Here is a 20,354-nt window from a genome sequence, read left to right as displayed (position 1 = left end):
GTAGCCATTACCAGAAGACTTCTCTTAGAAATAACAGCTGTTCATTTGTTCGGATCTCATTTAATTAAAGTTTTTGACTGGTGTACTCAGAACTATCAAGCAGGAACTCATCACCTGTTTGTCATCAGTATGGAAATCAGTCTTGATTGAGAGTTCTATAGAACCATTTGATTCATGTTACAGCAGCTTATGAGTGAATGAACATGGCGCAATAAAAGTACTTTTAGAAGTACGTCTGTGAAGGTTCTCAGTCATCCAGGTCATCGCAGTCTAAGGAGCTTGGAAAGAAGATTTAAACCCAGTGGGGGGTTACTCCCACTAGGTTTATATCTGGGACTCTCCACCATTTGACCTTAGAACTGAAGAAGCTTCTCGGATGAGAGGTGAAACGTCTTCAAGCAACTTAAAGAAGTCCAGACGCTTTTAGAAGTACATTTTTCCAAACATTTACATTTACTTACATTTATTTAAATTTACTTAGGTAGAGTTAGGGGTTACCACTTTCTATAGAGTCTTGCTAATTACCTATTAATTTTGTTTGACACCCCTGATGTCGAGCATCAAAAATGGGGGAACTCCAGGCCTCAAGAGCTGGTGTCCCCACAGGTTTTAGATATCACCCTGGATCAACACAACTGAATCAAGCGATTAGTTCATTATCAGGCCTCTGGAGAACTTCAAGACATGTTGAGGAGGTAATTTCGCCATTTAAATCAGCTGGGCTGGATCAAGGACACATCTAAAACCCTGCAGGACACAGGCCCTTGAGGCCTGGAGTTCCCCTCCCCTGATGTAAACAATCAACTATCAAGGCTCATTGTTACTTTGTTGAAGTGAACTTTTGTTCTGCTAATATATTTCCTTCAGATGTGTTTTCTCTAATGAAACACAAAGATCTACAGCATCCAAAATGGAACCACTGTCATGCTGCTTTTCAGTTTATTTCATGTTTTGTGGCCATCAGACTTGAGTCCCAGATGACTGCAGACATCCAGGCTATCCTGCAGCTCCTTCAGAGGCAAACAGCAGCCGGTCCTCCAGCTTATAGCACCGTCACCTCCAGCCCAGAGTACCAGAGGCCAGCCGTCAGGATCCAGCTGGTGTCTGCCATCGATGTGAGCCCTGCTCCATCCCAGCCGCAGGTACAGCAGAAGCTTAATGAGTGGAAACGCTGATTTTCCCTAACACTGCCACGGTTTTCAGCTGGTTGTCACACTGTTTTACAATAGCTTTGGCTCCGTTTTTGTGGTAAATTTCAAATCTGTATAATCTTAAGATTCTTGTTGATGAATTCCAATCATAGTTTTTGTGTTGTTTGGGGTTTTTTTTGTAATTATTATATAATTAAATAACAGTTACCAAAAGTCAAACCAAATAGCAACTACCTTACCAAAAAGAGCTTAAAGGGGTAATTTCCTCTACATTTACTTAATGTTTACTTAAAGCAAAGATTACACAGTACATAACCTGCTGTTCATGTTACGGTCCCTCCATCACAGGTCAGCAAGGAAAACATCAGTTAGGAGTTAAAGTGGAGCATAGTAGAGCAAACTGGTTAGCTGTGATGGAGCTCTGCGTTACACAAATCAGAGAACACCAGTGGATTTTGCCCGTCATCACTCAGCGTGCTGCTGTTGTAAAGTTGGAGCAGCTTGCCCTTCAAAATGATATTAAATATTGATCTTTTATTCCATTAAATCCAGTTTGATTTATTTGTGGCAGCAGTTCACAGTTCACGGTCCTTTTACATTTGAAGGTAAATAGCCTGAAATGTTATAAGATTTATTAATAATACTATCCTTATGAACCAGCAATCTCCTGTGACGAGCATCAGAAGCGTTTGTTTTCAAAAGGCCACATTGACTTTTTTGCACTATTGCACTTTCTTGTTTAAATCGAGCAGGATGGACTCATTTCAGTCATTCGGCATGAGATCTACTAACTGTTTTTTGTTTTTGTTTTGTTTGTTTTTTAGTTTTTAGTTTTAGGACATCAGGAGCCTGATTAGGAAGCTCCATGTGCCAGTTCTGAACCTCAAGCCATATTTTGCCCTTGTGTGTCCTATGAGCAAAGCACTGGTGATGGTGGGGAGGAAGAATTCCTTTTTTTTTTTTTTTTTTTTAAAAAGCAGGATAAACCTCCCAGGAGGACCAGGTTCAGGAGAGGGCAGCCATCAGGTGACGTAAAAAACAAGAGAGAGAAAACAGGAGCAGAAAGACAACAAACAGAACGAATCACAGAGAGTAGAAAAAGTTAATGGCATGCAGTAATGGCATATAAATAAAGAGGCTACTGGACAGCAAATAAAATTTTTCATCTCCTGTTATTATAGGTTTTGTATTATAGGTGGATATTTATGAAAGCAGTGTTGAAATAATGCAGGAGAGCACCTATATGGAAGGACAAAATTCACAGTAAAATTTAAATTAAATTAAATTTTTATTATTTATTATTTATTAAAACTAATAAGAAAGTAAGTGAGATAAAGCCTTGGAAAGAACTACCAAAAACCACTCCTACGTTGACCGGCTGTCAGGGGTTTATATCATGTGATAGAAAGTCGTTTGCTGTGTGTAGTCTTTCTTTAATTTCTGTGGATTTCCACTGTACTGTTCCATCCCCAGAGCCCCGGCTCAGAGAGAGCCCTGAACACATCCAAAGAAACCTCCCCAGTCCTTCTCCATGCAGAGACTCATCCCAATGGGGACTTAGCTGGACTGCTTGAGAATAACACCAACACTGAGCAGAGAGACATCCTAGACTCAGCAGAGCAGCAGCACCACCAACATCCACTGAATTTCCCATCAAGCCGGCAAGCCTCTCTACCAGATGTCCCCAGCAGCTCAGGAATGTTGGGACTCCACAGGCCAGTCTCCGACCCGGGGCTTCCAGGGATGTAGCCCCTACCCCCCACTCCAAACCCTTCGACAATGACTGAAGGTTATTTCTAAAGCTTGACTCAGGGTTTAAGAAAGAGACTAAATATGCAAAGGTTAAAAGAAACTGTAGACTTTCTTCCATTTTGAGAAAAACCCCTAGCTCCCTCCTCCGTCCCTGCCCTGTGCTCCAATTTAGATGTATAAAATCCATTTATACAGAGGTATTTATACACTATATTACTTCCACGTGTAAAGTCATCATCTACCATGTACATAGTTGAAATAGAACACTGCCAGCAACTCAAGGCACCTAATGTGCTCTTCCGAAAAGATATGCATGATTTTTTTTTTTCTCATGTTGTCTTCTGTTGCATGTTCCTCACACACAGTGCAAACCACCATTCATTCAGGGGTGGCCTCAGCACGCTCACAGACTGCACACAGACTGTAGCTTTCCACTCTCATTTTCCACCACTCTTCCCTCCTCACAGGGAACAAAGCTACTTGAAACTCTTTCCAAGGCATTTCTAAACTTAGCACAAAAAGTATGGAAATTTGTGTTTGGTCAATTATTTCTTTGTTGTAATAATCCTTCTTGCTAATAAATGTTATACTGTTGGAACGCTTGTTTATTTCCCTTTAAATAGTGCCACATTTGTAAGGAAAATGCATTTGTGGGTTGAGCAGCAGTGTTGAGCAAGTGGGTTGAAACTATGAAAAACACGCCAAACCAGTTTATCTGTTGTCTTGTTTGGTGTTGTTTATTGAATTAAATGACTGAAGTGTGAAGAAACAAGAAATATTGACAATTTGTTCATTATAAAACAGGGGCCTCGCCTTCCACCTCCTCCTCATCCTAGTCACCAGCTTGGTAGCACAGTGCTGTGCGCTGGTGTCCCATTTTACAACCACCATTTGACCCAAGTCAGCCAAAGTGGTTGTGTTGGTCACAGAATAAGCTGTTTGGCAAGCAACCACATACTTAACTTTGCTGCTCAACCCACAAATGCATTTTCCTTACAAATGTGGCACCATTTAAGGGGAAATAAACAATCACTGATACAATTAGCCAAACACAAACTTCCCTACTTTTTGTGCTAAGTTTATATTTCACTCCACAGCTTTCAAGCTCCAAATAAATTGGTGCAGTCGCATATTGGCAAGGAGAGCTGTCTGTATGTTTAGCGTGCCTAATGTACACCACATTGCCATGACATATGAAAAACCAGTTATTCAGCCCCTATTACAGGATGTAATATTAGAGTGTGTAGAGGCTGCTCTGATGTCCCATAGCACAATGACAACTTTGTCAGTCTTTGAAAGCAATAATGATGTAACGATGAGGAGCCACAGTGGATTTTCTGGTATGTTTCTAGAGTTAAATACATTCTGGAAATAATTATCTATGAGCTGAAGAACATAGCATTTGTGCTGTGGATGAATTTACTTGTATAGAGCAAACCTGATGTAAAGCTTCACACATTTTAGCTCACTTTAATTATTAGAAACAAACAAAAATTAAGACCACAACATGAAGATGATTAACACCCTGAGGAAGTCAAAAACATGAAGGACATTTATGTCAAGGCTGTTTGGACAAGTTTTTTTTCTGTGATGGTTTACAGTGTGAAGCACAGCTCACTGTCTGCTTGTCCTATTCTATTTTGGTAGTGATCAACGAGACACTGACAAAAGTCAGCATGAATCTTTGATGGCTGTTTGTGACAGAAAGTTTACAAAATGTATTGTTTTTTTCCAGTCTTTTCAGGATAATTCACCAACAATAATTCCTGTAGCTTATTAAGCTAGTCCATTTATAAAAAACACACACGCACACACACACACACACACACACACACACACACACACACACACACACACAAATCCAACTTTTACCAGTAGCCAAATATATAAACCATGAATATGCATGAAAAAGCTGGACAAAGGATGAGTCAAACACACTTCATGCGTACACATGGTTTTCTCAGAGTAAGTCAAGCTTGACTTGCTGACATGGAGATCAGTAATAATGTGATGGAAATAAAACAAAAGAAAGTGTCCCGGAGCTTAAATTTCTTATTATTTAATTATTATCACACTGTAGAAAACAGTGGGTGGAGATTGTGGTGTGACCAAAATTACTGCAACCTTGGGATCTTATTGCCTCTGAAATAGTTGTTTCGAAGATAGGACCAGGTCTGGGAACACTACTGCAGTTATCTGTGAGGAATTAGTCAAAACTGCTAATCTGTTGCACAGAAAGTAAATAGAAATTCACATTAGCTATGTAGATTCAGAGTCCAGCCAGAACATTATGTTTTTAAAACAGAAATTCCTCCATAAATTGTTTTTGCAATATAGCAGAATAACTGCAAAATGACAGGCTCTGATACAGGAATATAATCAGTATACAACTAGCAGCAACCAGTTGAGTCGAGTGGGCTGTTGCAGAGACTCATCACAGGAGAGTTGCTCATATTGACACGTTGCCTCATTGCAACATGTTTGTAGTCTGACTTTATTCCTAACTTAGCAATTATATGCAAACCTTTGCCAATTTGTGTGAGAGGATCAGTCCACATTTCCTGTTTGGAGATGGGTCGCTGCCCTATTTGAAGCTTGAAGGTGCTTCACAATTCAGTGCAATCACAGGGCAACCAAGGTTGTTGCCCTATTTACACTCTAGCGTGACTGAGCAACACTAAATCTGGTAAATGCTTTTGATGTGGGAGCTATAAATAACAATAATAGTGTGTAGTGGTTATACATAAGGATGGGGCTTATTGGAGGACCTTATTGATGCCTTGGTATTCTTCTTTTTTTTTTTTTAACCCTTGCACCTGCTGCCCTTTGCTTTACACATACAGAGCTCTAGCTTCTGCTGATCTGTTTCTGATTGTAGAACTGAGACCAACAGAACACAGTTCCCACAAGTGAGTGTTTCACACAAGATCCAGAGTTTTTGTATACAAAAGATCAGTGATAGGATCGGCTAAATCCATTCATGGTTTAAGAAGGTAATTTTCCTAATACACATGCCCGGTTCATACAAGAAGAAAAGAATATGTGAGAATATGTGTACACATTTCAGTTTTTGTGCACACATACATGATTTCTTATGAATTATCTGTATCTGGATACATCAGATAAAGTGAACTTTGCGTTTACACCTATTCAAATTCATCTTAACTTGGTATTATTCTTTCAAACGAAGAGCTCCATTTGTCATTTTGTCACAGAAAATAAATGTTTTAGAAATAATTAAAACTCCTAAACTGATTTCCTTGACATAAAAGTCCTTCAAGTGTTTGAGAATGAGACTGCTTGACAGGAACCAGCGTCCCAAATTCTCTTGAAAGCTGGAAGGAACTGCTGGAGGCTAGTTTCATTCAGTTGCATGCTTTACGTCTTCCATTATACTCCTAAAATAACATTGCCTATGTGAACGTTAACAAAGCATGATGATTAAACAATCATCTTAAACAAGGTTTATTTCATGTATTTTATGCTGAGGACAGAGCTCAGCCTCCAAACGGCCTTAGCTTTATTCGCCTGCTCTAGCCTTTACAAACATCAGTCCGACACACCAAAAATCTGCTTATCCACAAATGTAAATGTACCAAACCATTTTAGATTAGACTGCATTATGAGAATTAGTCCTTTTAGTTTTCCAACTACATAAAGTCCAGCACAAGCTCGTGTATTGCATGGAGACTGCACTTGAAACAATTATAAAAAGGTCTGCGTGACACGTATTGATCTGTAATTACAGCACACGACTCATCCGCAGAGACTTGGAAATAACAGTTACATCTATTTTTCTAAAACAAAGTATTAATTTGCCATTATTTTTCTATGTACCTTGTTTGTTTCCAAAAGCCCTGCTCTCGGTTGGAATGCTGTGGACTACTGCTGGGACGATGATGATGATTAATGTCATGCGTAGCCTCTCAATGTAGCAAGCAGAGATGGGCAACACTGAAGGCGATGTGTTGCACAGAGTTTGTCTTGATTTTTTGCACATTGATTTGATGATTTTTTTCCCCCCAGTTTTTACTTGGACCTTTCTCTCTGATCATTTGGTATGTTGAAACAAGCAAGTTCAAACCCAGAACTTCGCTGTTCTCTGAAGAGAGCCTGGCTTGCATTTGATCCTTTGACTCCAAACCACTCAATAATACATGTAGACGTGATCAAAAACTTGGTGAGATATGAGAGAAATGATGAAATCAGATTTATCCTTCCAGAAGAACCAAGTGGTGAGATAATACACAATTAACATGGGTGAGATTAAAGATCTTTACAGGACGATACAAATGTTTCCTGCTTTTTTTGGATAAGCTTTCTTTCTCAAGCACATGTGTAGAACAAAACTTGACATGTCCAACACCTGAAGAGGCATCTAATGAACTTTCTTGGGATTTGCAGACTTTTGCACAGAGATTAGAAAACTTGCTGTACTTGATATGTCACTTTTTAAATCTAGTGCTGTTCACAATTGTTTTTATGCATTTTTTTTAAATGTTTGCCACTGTATTTTATACAATGCAACACTTAACAGCTAATTTGAATGTTTCTGTTAACTATATTTAAAGAAATAAAGTGTATTGTGTAAATAGACTTGGGGGGCGGGGATTCGCAGTTGTATAAATAAATAAACAGAATGCTTGCTGATTAAAAGTCGTTATTCTGATTTTCCAAAAATGCTGTCAATGGACGAAGGGGAAAAGCTGAAACATTCCCAGCTGGAAAATCTCAAACACATGAACATTTTTGAACAGACTGCAGATCTCACTCTACTTTTCCAACACACAGTCATCACTGACTGCTTGGTAAATTTAATTTATATGCATCTGGTTTTGTAAATTGTATAAAACAGAGGTATACATCAGATTGGGGAAATGAGAAAACAGCAGCTGACAAAATCCATTACTGTCAAACATTTAATATAAAAAGCAAATGAACATGTTCTTTGTAACAACAATCAATCGTGACTCGTGATGCACTTCCTGTAAGTCCAACAAAAGGTGTTTGGAGCGTACATTCAGAAAGTCTAATGGCACATCAGAGCATCTTTTTAACAGCGATACGTTGTTAGCATATCTTACAATTTCTGTTAAAACAGGTGTTTGGTTATTGAATAAAATCTCTTGGAAATCATCCTAAATAAAAAATTTATTTTTGAAGTCCAAATCCAAAAAGGTGTTTATGATGAAGCCCTTTAAAGCCACTACATGCAGATTTTATGAGATTACATTTTTTTTAATAAACTTAAAAGATTATAATATTTGTGCCCTTATTTTGAAAGACAAACATTTCTATTACAGGCTTTAAAATATTGCCCTTCAATGCTGATTTATAATATGTGTGTACATCTTCAGCACATCCCTGTGTAAAATACACAATTAATGCATTATAGTAAGCATTACAAGCAGTGGGTGAATTTTCTGTTGCTGCACAGTCTTAGTATACTGGCCTTCCCTTGCATTCCCGTGAGACAATAATCCAGAATTAGGTTCTGATTGGCACACAAACAGCTTGCCCTCGTGGATTGGGACAGACAACAGCACTTAGATGGCCATTGTGCACAGGATAAACTGTCAACAAGAGGGGGAAGAGTGGTAAATGTGGTCATCCACAACAACTCAACAGGAAATGCTTTTTAAAGCTACAGCAAGATGCTAGCAAACCCCCAACTGCTGCAGGATCCCACAGCTTGCAAACACGTCCTGGGCCCTCTGCACAGCGTGCTTTTGTTTGTCATGCTGAGAACATTTCACACCGTGGGTGTACAGGTGTGCAAGGGCGAAACCTCTATGATAGTTTCTCGGAGCCCTGTCAGTGCAACGGAAAAGCTCCAGAGCGATAAAGGGTATAGGTGAGGAGGGGACTATCACTGTAGTTCTTAAGTTTTCTACACATTGCTTGAAAGAAGTGCATATGAAAAAGCAAGTCAGATATAGTGAGATCAGGTTTAAGTTAGGGCTGCTCAATTAATCGAATTTTAATCACGATTACGATCTGGGCTTTCAACGATCATTAAAAATGACTGAGCCGATTATTAGCCCCTCCCTCGTGCTTTACTCTCGCGCTGCTCCGTGTGGCAAATCAAGCGCACCTCTCTGCATTTCCAACACCTGTCACAACAATTAAGAAGACCCAAGGGAAGCTCGGAAAGCTAAGCAGAAGTTATTTGGGGAGGAGAGTGACTGCCGTTGGTTGAAAAGAGAGGTAAAAAAAAAAACTTCAGTGGTGTGGAAACATTATGGGTTCTACTTGACGTGGATCAAGTAGACATAGTGTGTAAACTTTGCTACAGTGTCGTAGCTGCGCCACAGAGCAACACTGCAAAGTTCACTAAACGTAGATGTTTACATTTTTCATTTATTTTTTTATATTGCAAACATTTGCACTGTTATCAGTATTTGCACACTATTTTATATTATTTTTTAAAGTCATTGTTCAATACGTTGTTATTGTTAACCCTTTAAATCCCTGTAGAACCTGAAACGTGTAAGCTAGCGCAATAATTTGTTTTGCATATGAAACCGGAGGAGTTGTACTTACATCTTATGCCATCAGCTTGTCCTAAGTCACGGTTTCTTTCCACATAAAGCTTTGCAAAAATTGCATAAAAAGCGCTTGCAGGAACAAAAACATAATATTCCAGAAACACGCTTTGCCAATCCGATCAGCTGTTCGTAACACTTCCCACAATGAAAAAGATGTCAACGCGAACTATCGCATGTCCGCCATTTCCTGTCCGAAACCGGAAGGGAAAAAACGTCATTTTCCATGAAAATGACGTTTTTTTTACTTGTAGGCCTTAAAAGCCTATACTGGTGTTTTTATAAGTCATGTTTGACTTTTCTGAAGTTTCTGGGATGCTTAGAACTCGAATTGCACTGCTGGAAATAGTTTATTTTGATGCACATGCTGTTTTCTTTGCAAATTTGCATCATAGGATTGTTTTTTGTTTTTCCTGCAGTATATAAAAATTGCTGTATCTCCAAAATAAAACTATGAAGACACTCAAAATAAATTTACTGTGGTGGGAAACTATTTTTTGCAACTTTTTTGTATTTAAAGTTTTGAGGGATAAAACTCTTAAATTTCCCCAAGTAGAAATACAGCGGGGAAAATAAGTATTTGACACATCAGCATTTTTATCAGTAAGGGGATTTCCAAGTGGACTATTGACACAACATTTCCACCAGATGTTGCCATCAAGCCAAATATTGAAGTCATACAATCAAATCAGAACATATAAGTATACAAGTTAAACCATAATAAATAAAGTGAAATGACACAGGGAATAAGTATTGAACACACTTTATTCAATACTTTGTAGAAAAGCCTTTGTTGGTGATTACAGCTTCTAGACGCCTCTTGTATGGATAGACCAGTCGTCTGCATTGCTCAGGAGTGATTCTGGCCCATTCTTCCACACAAACGGTCTTTAAATCTTGAAGGTTCCTTGGGCCTCTTTTATGAACTTTAATCTTCAGTTCTCTCCATAGATTTTCTATGGGATTTAGGTCAGGTGATTGACTGGGCCATTCAAGCAACTTGATTTTCTTTCTTTGAAACCACTTCATTGTTTCCTTGGCCTTGTGTTTGGGATCATTGTCTTGCTGAAATGTCCACCCTCTTTTCATTTTTAGCTTCCTGGTAGATGGCAGCAGATTTTTATCCAGAATGTCCCGGTACATCTCTCCATTCATCCTGCCTTCAATAATATGAAGTCTGCCAGTACCCCTTGCTGAAAAGCAGCCCCAAACCATGATGCTTCCACCCCCAAACTTGACTGTTGGTATGGTGTTCTTGGGGTGGTGAGCAGTGCCATTTCTTCTCCAAACATGGTGTGTAGAATGACTGCCAAAAAGTTCAATTTTGCTTTCATCTGACCATACTATAGTCGTCCAATAATCCACAGGCTTCTCCAAATGCTGTTGCGCAAATTTTAACCGAGCCTTGACATGCTTTTTGTTCAGCAATGGAGTCTTGCGTGGTGAGCGTGCATGGATGCCATGGCGGTTCAGTGCATTGCTTATAGTTTTCTTTGAAACAACAGTACCTGCTGATGCAAGGTCTTCCTGAAGTTCTGTCCGAGTGGTTCTTGGCTCTTGGAGAACCCTCCTGATTATTCTTTGGACTCCTCGGACAGGGATCTTGCGTGGAGCACCTGATCGTGGCAGGTTTATGGTGAACTGATGCACTTTCCATTTCCGGATAATGGCCCCCACAGTGCTCACAGGAACATTCAGCATTCTGGAAATGCACCTATAACCATTCCCATCAAAATGCTTTTCAACGATAAGATTACGAAGATCTTGAGAGAGTTCTTTGCTTTTACCCATCATGAAGTCTTTCCTGTGTGCCTTCTGGGTAATGAGGAGCCTTTATAGGCCATCAATTAGGACTAAAGCAGCTGATATCAATTAGTACTGATAGGGGACAGGATTTCTCTATCAATACTGACAGATTTCAGGTGATCTCCTGGCTTTCTATGTCATTTTGCCCCTTGTTATCTCCATGTATTCAATACTTATTCCCTGTGTCATTTCACTTTATTTATTGTGGTTTAACTTGTATACTTATATGTTCTGATTTGTTTGTATGACGTCAATATTTGGCTTGATGGCAACATCTGGTGGAAATGTTGTGTCAATGGTCCACTTGGAAATCCCCTTACTGATAAAAATGCTGATGTGTCAAATACTTATTTTCCCCGCTGTATATGTAATGACAAAAACGATTTTCAATTTTTTTGTAGTTTATTGCACTTTTTTTGTAATTAATGTAATTACTATGGACTTAATGCATACATATTATTACAATATGGGCTATAACAGTTGTATTGATGTATAGCAACTTGAAATGCTCCCAAAAATGGCACTACAACATGTAAAAATAAATAAATAAATAAAAAATAAAAATAAAAAAAATAATATAAGCTCTGGCGGACTTGGTTCTATGGTAGGTCTTAAAGGGTTAAATTAATATCGTCAAATAATCGAGATCTCAATTTCAGTGAAAATAATCGTGATTATCATTTTTGCCATAATCGAGCAGCCCTAGTTTAAATCGATCTTTAACCTTGTAACTTTCTACTGTTAAGTTTACGTTGTGCTGATGTAAGAATAGTGCACCAAACTCACAACCGATGAAAAATGTCTATAATGCTGGCCAAATCCTGCCTATTCATGTCTGCAAAGGGCTTAACTTGGACTGTGATATGGCCATGACTGGGGATTAGGACAGGAAAATAAATAAATAAAATAAAATAGAGTAAGACTGGAGAAATCTTTTTTTTCCTGCATGGGTAACACAGGTGTTTGGAACACCACAAACACAGCAACCAGGTGATCTGAGCAGATTCGGGCAGAGCTAAATTGGAACACCGGACATAAAAAATACTTACATCATCATATTGGAAGGTGACAGATCCCTGCTGCATGACATCTCTCTGCCTGAAGTTGTCTGTAACAGGCAGAGTAAGATCAGGGTCATGATTTCAATAAAACTAATTTCTTGCTGCTTCGTGACTCAGACGTAAGGATGGAGCAAAGTAGAACATTGCAGCACACTACAGCGAACAGCAGGGGAATACAGGTGAAATGAAAGCCATGTCTGCGTTTGCAATGGCTGATCACTGAACATGTCAGACCTTGTCTGTCTTCTCATACCTGTGAGAGCTCGGAGTTTCACACAGCAGGCCACATAGTCATCGAAGAAGACCCTGCCCCCTTTGTTGTATCGCTTGAGAATAGCATTCAGGGCCTGTGGACTGATGCGGTAGCCTTAAAAAAAAAAGGGGGGGGGGGGGGGGGGGGGGGGCGACAATATCAGGCTCATCATTCCTGTCAATCTGCTGGTCAAAAGTTGTGTCACTGTGAAATAATTTACTAGATTTGAAATCAAAAGAACACTCCTATGAGCAAAATAAAGTTCAATATTTTATTCTTTCATCATAGTGGAAGCAAGTGCTTCACTGCTGTCTTTTGCAAGAAAGCTGCAAAGCACTTCATAGACAGATAGATAGGTATAGATAAATAGATTTTTTTTACAATAATTGAAAGATTTAATAATGATGAAAACCATTATCACCAGCATTTCGTAGTACTGTGACTCAAGATTAAGGCCTGCTGTTATGGAATCGTCTGTTTATAGCATTATTCTGTGGCTTTATAAGTCATACTGAATGTACTTTATTCTATACAGTTTAAAAGCTTTATCCACTTTACATTCATAAATATGGCCAATTTAGAAACGCAAATTAACCTTACATGCCTGTCTTTGCACTGCCCAAGGAAGTCGGAGTACCCAGATAAACCTACACTGGCACAGGGAGAACATGCAGACTCCAAGCAGAGAAGCCTGAAGGCTGGAGCCCAGAACCTTCTCACTGTGAGGGCCAAGTGGTAACTCCAGTAAAAACCAGTCACATATTATTAGGTCTAATTAAGTGTCACTAAATTAAAGATGATATTAGCCATTAAGTATCTGATGCTGAAATGTTAGGACTCTCACCCATGGCGTTGATAGCCTGAGTCATCTCGTGAGGTTCTACAGTTCCACTTCGATCCCGGTCAAACATCATGAAGTTCTGCTTCCAGCCGTTGAGAGCTGAAAACAGCTCCTTAAACTCATTGAAACCCATCTTGCCTGTCAAGTCTCTCTGGTGACAGGTTGGTTAAGATTTAAGCGCAGATATGAGGACAGTAATTGCTATAACAAAGCAAAGGTTGAGTCACGCCTGCTATAAACCTGAGGAATTTCACCTGAAAAGTTTGATTAGGATATGACGAGCAGCATATTGCAGCTACTTAGACCAAAGATACTGTACAAAAAAGGATACATCTAGCATTGCAATCATGATCCTGCATGTGTCCAGGCTGAAGGCTGTAAAGATAATACACATGTTAGAAATTACTTGAGGCAACATTTTTATTTTCATTTTAAAGATAACACAAAAGTACTGCCTGGTGGTTGAAAGCAACTTTCAGAGCTAATACCATACTCAAAGCATCCCAAGATAAGGTCTGGATTTAGGAAGCTCCTAAAGGAAGTTCCATGTGACTCCAAATCGTATGACTCCTACAAGGTTTCTCAATAAAGCTCTAAACTAGTATTTGCTCTTGTGAAAAAGCTGGTGGTGATAGGGCTGCTCGATTATGGCAAAAATGATAATCACGATTATTTTCACTGAAATTGAGATCTCGATTATTTGACGATATTTATTTAACCCTTTAAGACCTACTATAGAACCAAGTCCGCCAGAGCTTATATTATTTTTTTACATGTTGTAGTGCCATTTGTGGGAGCATTTCAAGTTGCTATACAACTGTTATAGCCCATATTTTAATAATATGTATGCATTAAGTCCATAGTAATTACATTAATTGCAAAAAAGTGCAATAAACTACAAAAAAATTGAAAATCGTTTTTGTTTTGTTTTTTTTACATATATTTCTACTTGGAGAAATGTAAGAGGTTTATCCCTCAAAACTTTAAATACAAAAAAGTTGCAAAAAATAGTTTACAACAACAGGAAATTTAGTTTAAGTGTCTTCATAGTTTTATTTTGGAGATACAGCAATTTTTATATACTGCAGGAAAAACAAAAAAAACAATCCTATGATGCAAATTTGCAAAGAAAACAGCATGTGCATCAAAATAAACTATTTCCAGCAGTGCAATTTGAGTTCTAAGCATCCCAGAAACTATTCAGAAAAGTCAAACATGACTTATAAAAACACCAGTATAGGCTTTTAAGGCCTACAAGTAAAAAAACGACATTTTCCGTGAAAATGACGTCACTTCCGGTTTCGGACAGGAAATGGCGGACATGCGATAGTTCGCGTTGACATCTTTTTCATTGTGGGAAGTGTTACGAACAGCTGATCGGATTGGCAAAGCGTGTTTCTGGAATATTATGTTTTTGTTCCTGCAAGCGCTTTTTATGCAATTTTTGCAAAGCTATATGTGGAAGGAAACCGTGACTTAGGACAAGCTGATGGCATAAGATTTAAGTTTCATATGCAAAAAAATTATTGCGCTAGCTTACATGGTTCAGGTTCTACAGGGATTTAAAAATAGTTACACAAAACAGAGCGTGCTGCTCTGACCGGCTTTAAAGGGTTAACAATAACAACGTATTGAATAATGACTTTAAAAAATAATATAAAATAGTGTGCAAATACTGATAACAGTGCAAATGTTTGCAATATAAGAAATAAATGAAAAATGTAAACATCTATGTTTAGTGAACTTTGCAGTGTTGCTCTGTGGTGCAGCTACGACGCTGTAGCAACGTTTACACACTATGTCTACTTGATCCACGTCTGACTCCGCGAACCCATAATGTTTCCACACCACTGAAGTTTTTGGGTTTTTTTTACTTCTCTTTTCAACCAACGGCAGTCACTCTCCTCTCCAAATAACTTCTGCTTAGCTTTCCGAGCTTTCCTCGGGTCCTCTTAATTGTTGTGACGCCTGTTCGAAATGCAGAGAGGTGCGCTCGATTTGCCACACGGAGCAGCGCCAGAGTAAAGCACAAGGGAGGGGCTAATAATCGGCTCAGTCATTTTTAATGATCATTAAAAGCCCAGATCGTAATCGTGATTAAAATTCGATTAATTGAGCAGCCCTAGGTGGTGATATAGATTACTTGTTAGCTCACAACAAAAACTGCTGCAGATAATTTACTTACTGAATCACTATTTTAAACCTGTTAACCAATCACTACAGATACAGTAGCTGTGTCCAAAATCACTCATCTGTCATTCACTACCTTCTTTATAATAGACAGTCAACCATCCAGTGAGCAATAGACCAGTGGCTATGAAGATCAAATGCAACACGCCATACTCCAAAAATGGTAGAACTGTACAGCTTCAGCATCTTCTAAGTCAAATATTAGAGCCAACAGAAGGTTTTCATAAATGTGACTTTTCTGTAAAAATATATTTTTTATGACCAAACTTTCACATGCGCAATTACATTCTTGCAACGTGTGTTAACCTCATCCTTCCTCTTAACTCTGGGGTGTTTCAATAATTGTTTGAACCTTTCACTTCTCTCTTCGAGCTCAGCACTGTGTGGAACTACATGTATAAACATGTGAGAGCTGCCCTAAGGGGGCGGGCCAGAGGACGGCTTTAGAAAGTTATTACTGTTGGTTAATTCAGCAGGTTTCATGATGTGAAGTAATCTCACGGAAAGTCGCCTACGTGTTTTTGTCCTTTTTGCTCATACTTATTGCTCACATGTGTCTGAATGTTTGCTTTTGTTGATTAATTTTATATGTCATCAACCTGCCAGGAAAGACCTGGCATATTAATTGCTAATTAATCTGTCCCTTTTAAATACACATAAACATAGGTGCGTATTAATGATATGCAGTGAACAGTCCACAAACAAGACTTCACAAAAAAAGTGTACATTTATAAAATCCAAGCTGTGACAGTGAAAATTCCTCAGTTTCTCAGTAAAAATTGCTCTCAGTAACAAATATTTAAAGGGCCCACTTAGCTGGAACTTTTAGCTCGATATTGGAGATATAAACTGCCCTTCAAAATTAAAACAGAAATTGTGTAAAAGCATAATTCAAGCATCGACCTCTTTAGTTAAAGAGAAAGCAGTAAACTTACGACTGTAGCTGCCAGTAAAACCAGCTTGAGTCAGACATCTCTGGAGTTCCTCTGCATCAATCTCGCCGTCCTGTACAGAGCAGGAAGTCACATATTTTTTCACTTAAAATTGTAAGAAGTGGTGCGGATGGTTCTGCATTAGGAATTGGATGGTTTCCTAATGTGACAAAGCCAAGGCCTATTAATTACAACTGGTAATTTCTCTTTCCCACCAGATTTATTTTAAAAAAGAATTTATTTCACCGTTTAAAAAAAATAAATAAATTGGCAGTCCTCATTGGATTAACCAATACCTAAAAGAATAGGAAAGTGCATGAAACTCAGTGAAGACCTAAGAAGAATTGTTGATTTACAAAAGTTGGAAAGGTCTCAGCTTTCCATTTCTAAACAGATGCAGATTCCAATATAAGTGATCCTGATCCTTCACAAAACAAAGACTGCACTATTAGGCCACAATGACAAGAAATGTAAAGGTGAGACTTCAAACCTAACACTATCAACTGTCAAGCATGATGGTTGTACCATGATGCTCATTCTTTATGCTGTATACAGTGAGGAACATAAGTATTTGAACACTCTGCAATTTTGCAAGTTCTCCCTCTTAGAAATCATGGAGGGGTCTGAAATTCACATTGTAGGTGCATTCCCCAGTGTGAGAGACAGCATTTAAAAAAAAAAAAAAATCAGGAAATCACATTGTATGATTTTTAAAGAATTTATTTGTATTGCACTGGTGCACATAAGTATTTGAACACCTGAGAAAATCAGTGTTAATATTTGGTACAGAAGCCTTTATTTGCAATTACAGAGGTCAAACGTTTCCTGTAGTTCTTGACCAGGTTTGCACACACTGCAACAGGGATTTGGCCCACTCATCCACACAGACCTCCTCTAGATCTGTCAGAGCTACCTCCAAATTCTTCAACATCACCTCAAATCAACAGCTAAACAGTTGAAACTTGGACACAATTAGGTGTTTAAACAGGACAATCACCCCAAACACACAACAAAGTTGGCTCTGTAAGAGATAAAGCTGCCTAACATTGAGCTTCTGGAATGGCCTTCCCAAACACCCAAACTCAACACTATACATAAGACCCGAGCCTGTGCCAGGAAACCAACGAGTTTAAATGAATGCTACCAATAGTTTGATTATTTTGTGCATTTACTTCTATTTTGCATCCATAACGGATGGAAGGTTTATAGACCAGTACAAACTGTACTGGCACTCACTCTTTAAGCCTTGCAGCTTACATTAGCTTATAACAAACACTGACTGGGATACCAGAGAAAGACAGGGTGATACTAACAGATTTTGACTAGAATTGCTTGAAGGAGTGAATGAGGTGACATGTAAGAGTTGACTCTCCGAATTATTAACTATCTGTGACTTATTTCTTCAACCACTTATGCAGGGTGGCATGGTGATGTAGAGGTTTGCTCTGTCACTGCATAGCAAGACAGTTCAAACCATAACTGGGGTCTTTCTGTATAGTTTTCATGTTCTCTCTCTGCCTGTTTGGACACTTATTTAAACTTTAATAATTATCAAAACTTTACATTTGACCTCTGATATGCCTTAGCACCAAAAAGGTTGAAAATGGTATGTAGGCAGGTTAAGAGACTAATATTAGTCCTACATGATTCACTCTTGCAGAGGATCTTGTCTGTGTAGCAGAAAGTAAAGAAAGGAAGAAGATGTGACAGACGGTAGTGTAAGTGAAGATGAAAAAAAAAAGTTCAATTAAAATAATCCACCGTTAACCTTGATACTTTAAATAAAACTCGTTTAACCATGAGATTTTGGTAGACTACAGTATGCGACAAATATGAAAAATATAATGACCACAGATCAACAGATATTAGAGAATGTTCGACCTGTCGGCCTCAGGCAGCTGTGTCAAGTCTCTGAAGATGAGAACCAGTAGGTTTAAAAACAGTTTCATCCCACAGGAAATAATACCCCGGAATAAAAACCACTAAACAAAAATAGTTTGAGTGCAATAACTGCAAACATCATTGTGCAAGTGCATGTACACTGCTGTTTTGTAATGTTTCTAATGCAGTTTTTTCTTGAAAACTAAACAACTTTCTGCTCTCGTCTCAGCAAGCCACAACCTCTCAGCTGAGTGCACACACTATCAAGTAAAACTTTGTGCTCACACCGTTTCGAACTGGAGGCCAGCAGCCAAGATTTTGTGCATTATCTATGCATTGATGACAGAGGGAACTCAAGTTAAGTCAGAGCTCCTTTACTGCTTCATCTGAGCTCCTGACACTTATGACATATTGAACATCTGCAGACAGAGCCTGTCTCGTTTTTGATCTGAAATATGAAAATGAAATCAAAGCTGCTGGGAAAATGTGACTTTCTTAAAGACTATGACTGACATGTTTCTGCATGCATCCAAACTCACCTGGCCTGCTATGGCTGTAAAGTATCCCCACATTGGGTCATTTGCAGGTGGGGGTTGGGCACCAAATGTTCCTGGATAGCTTCCATACTGTCCATATCCTCCTTGAGGTGGCCCACCTCCCATCGGACCCCCCATGTTCCCAGGCATGGGACCTCTCATGGGCCCTCCTGGCATTCCTTGCGGTGGCATGCCTGGCATTTGGCCCCCATACTGAGACAGAAAATAGAGAGAAGATTAGTACTGGTATGTAAAACACTGATCAGAGTGCTGATTTGTTTCATACCACAAAACAATTATAACCTGTTGCCCTGTGTGCCCTACACAAAGTGCTGTCAATACGCTACATTTTCAAATACTCTGCAGTGCTTGTTTAAATACAATGTACAGACATAAAGAAAGTCTTTAGCACCGATAATCGTACTTGCTGTAATTTCATAGGTTACTCTATGCCAAAACCTTTTTCATATACACAGCTGAGAGACTGAAGGCGAGCACTGAGAGATTTTTCATCCCGGAAGACATTTTTTCGGGGTATAAAAGTTCATTTACAATCAACAGAGGACGCCAATATAGCTCCTGAGTTACAGTAGGTAAAAAGTTACCACATTAATAATTACTACAGGAGTACAGGAACAAATGCAGCACCTCTACAGTCACAACTTAACGTAAAATATGCAAGAGCCTCCAGCAACAGCTAACCCTCCTGCTAGCTACTGTAGCTCGTTTAACAGTGTTTAGTACAGTTTACTCACTCCGCCGTATCCTGGATAAGCCATTTGGTGAAAAGGAAAGACCTCTGACAAGTTTAATACTTATAAAATGTCAGTGTGATTTGATACGAGCTACACTGTAACAACGCTGTAACTTCCGAAGTCAGAAGAGCAGTGCATCACATCCGAGCTGCCAAGAGTTGTCGGAAGTGCCTTGACAGACATTGCAACTAGCCAATGACAGAAGAGCACAGGGCATTTTTAAAAGGACCGCCAAAATGCTCTTAGCTTTGCTCTCCTGCAATGTTGTCATTCACCACTAGGTTGTGCTGTGGAAACCTTGGTTCTGCTCGTGTAATAAAGAAGCGCTATATACTATTTATTTTTCATAATTTCAGGAATTTAAAGGTCTTTAAATAAAAACGAAACAAATAAAATTACAAGTAAGAAAAATTCACATTAAGATACGTTTAAATTAAGTTTAAAAATGTATATATTTATTTATTTATTCTTAATTGTCTGCAGATCCAGCATAAATAACCTGCCAAATCATTTATGTATAGCTACCTACTGTCGCGATCCCTTTTTGAGTAAGGGAGGAGTCAAAAGTAGCTTTACCTAAAACACTATCATAAGAATATGTGTATCTAATCAAGACAGGAAGCTGAAAATATCAACAAATAGAAGATGAGA

The 20,354-nt window shown here is 38.7% G+C and overlaps 2 protein-coding genes across 5 annotated transcripts in view; one reads left to right on the top strand and one right to left on the bottom strand.

Annotated features, from left to right (window-relative positions):
- The window catches only part of LOC146642393 (voltage-gated inwardly rectifying potassium channel KCNH7-like), a 76,981-nt gene extending 72,218 nt beyond the window's left edge, over positions 1–4,763 (top strand). For 3 of the 4 annotated variants that reach the window (XM_085398802.1, XM_085398803.1, XM_085398801.1), the window contains 2 exons: positions 965–1,142; positions 2,625–4,763. In XM_085398802.1, the coding sequence (XP_085254928.1) occupies positions 965–1,142; positions 2,625–2,900 (454 nt within the window). In that variant the 3' untranslated portion in view covers positions 2,901–4,763. Of the gene's footprint in view, positions 1–964; positions 1,143–1,975 lie in introns of all 4 variants that reach the window. The other variant, XM_085398804.1, reaches the window with a different exon arrangement.
- Positions 4,764–7,679: 2,916 nt separating this feature from the next.
- LOC146642392 (grancalcin-like) lies at positions 7,680–19,869 on the bottom strand. The gene is made up of 8 exons (XM_085398805.1): positions 19,704–19,869; positions 18,952–19,161; positions 16,535–16,604; positions 13,741–13,784; positions 13,413–13,560; positions 12,569–12,682; positions 12,304–12,362; positions 7,680–8,476 (listed from the first exon to the last, which is right to left on the bottom strand). The coding sequence occupies exons 1-8, from the start codon at positions 19,725–19,727 to the stop codon at positions 8,450–8,452; spliced, it is 696 nt and encodes a 231-aa protein (XP_085254931.1). The 5' UTR covers positions 19,728–19,869; the 3' UTR covers positions 7,680–8,449.
- Between the last annotated feature and the right edge of the window lie 485 nt (positions 19,870–20,354).

Source organism: Rhamphochromis longiceps, linkage group LG23 (genome assembly GCF_057381845.1).
Source record: "Rhamphochromis longiceps isolate RC_006_pf linkage group LG23, R_longiceps_female_GT1.1, whole genome shotgun sequence".
NCBI lineage: Eukaryota > Metazoa > Chordata > Actinopteri > Cichliformes > Cichlidae > Rhamphochromis > Rhamphochromis longiceps.
The sequence above is the reverse complement of the archived record's forward strand: the minus strand, read 5'-3'. Positions and strand labels throughout refer to the sequence as shown.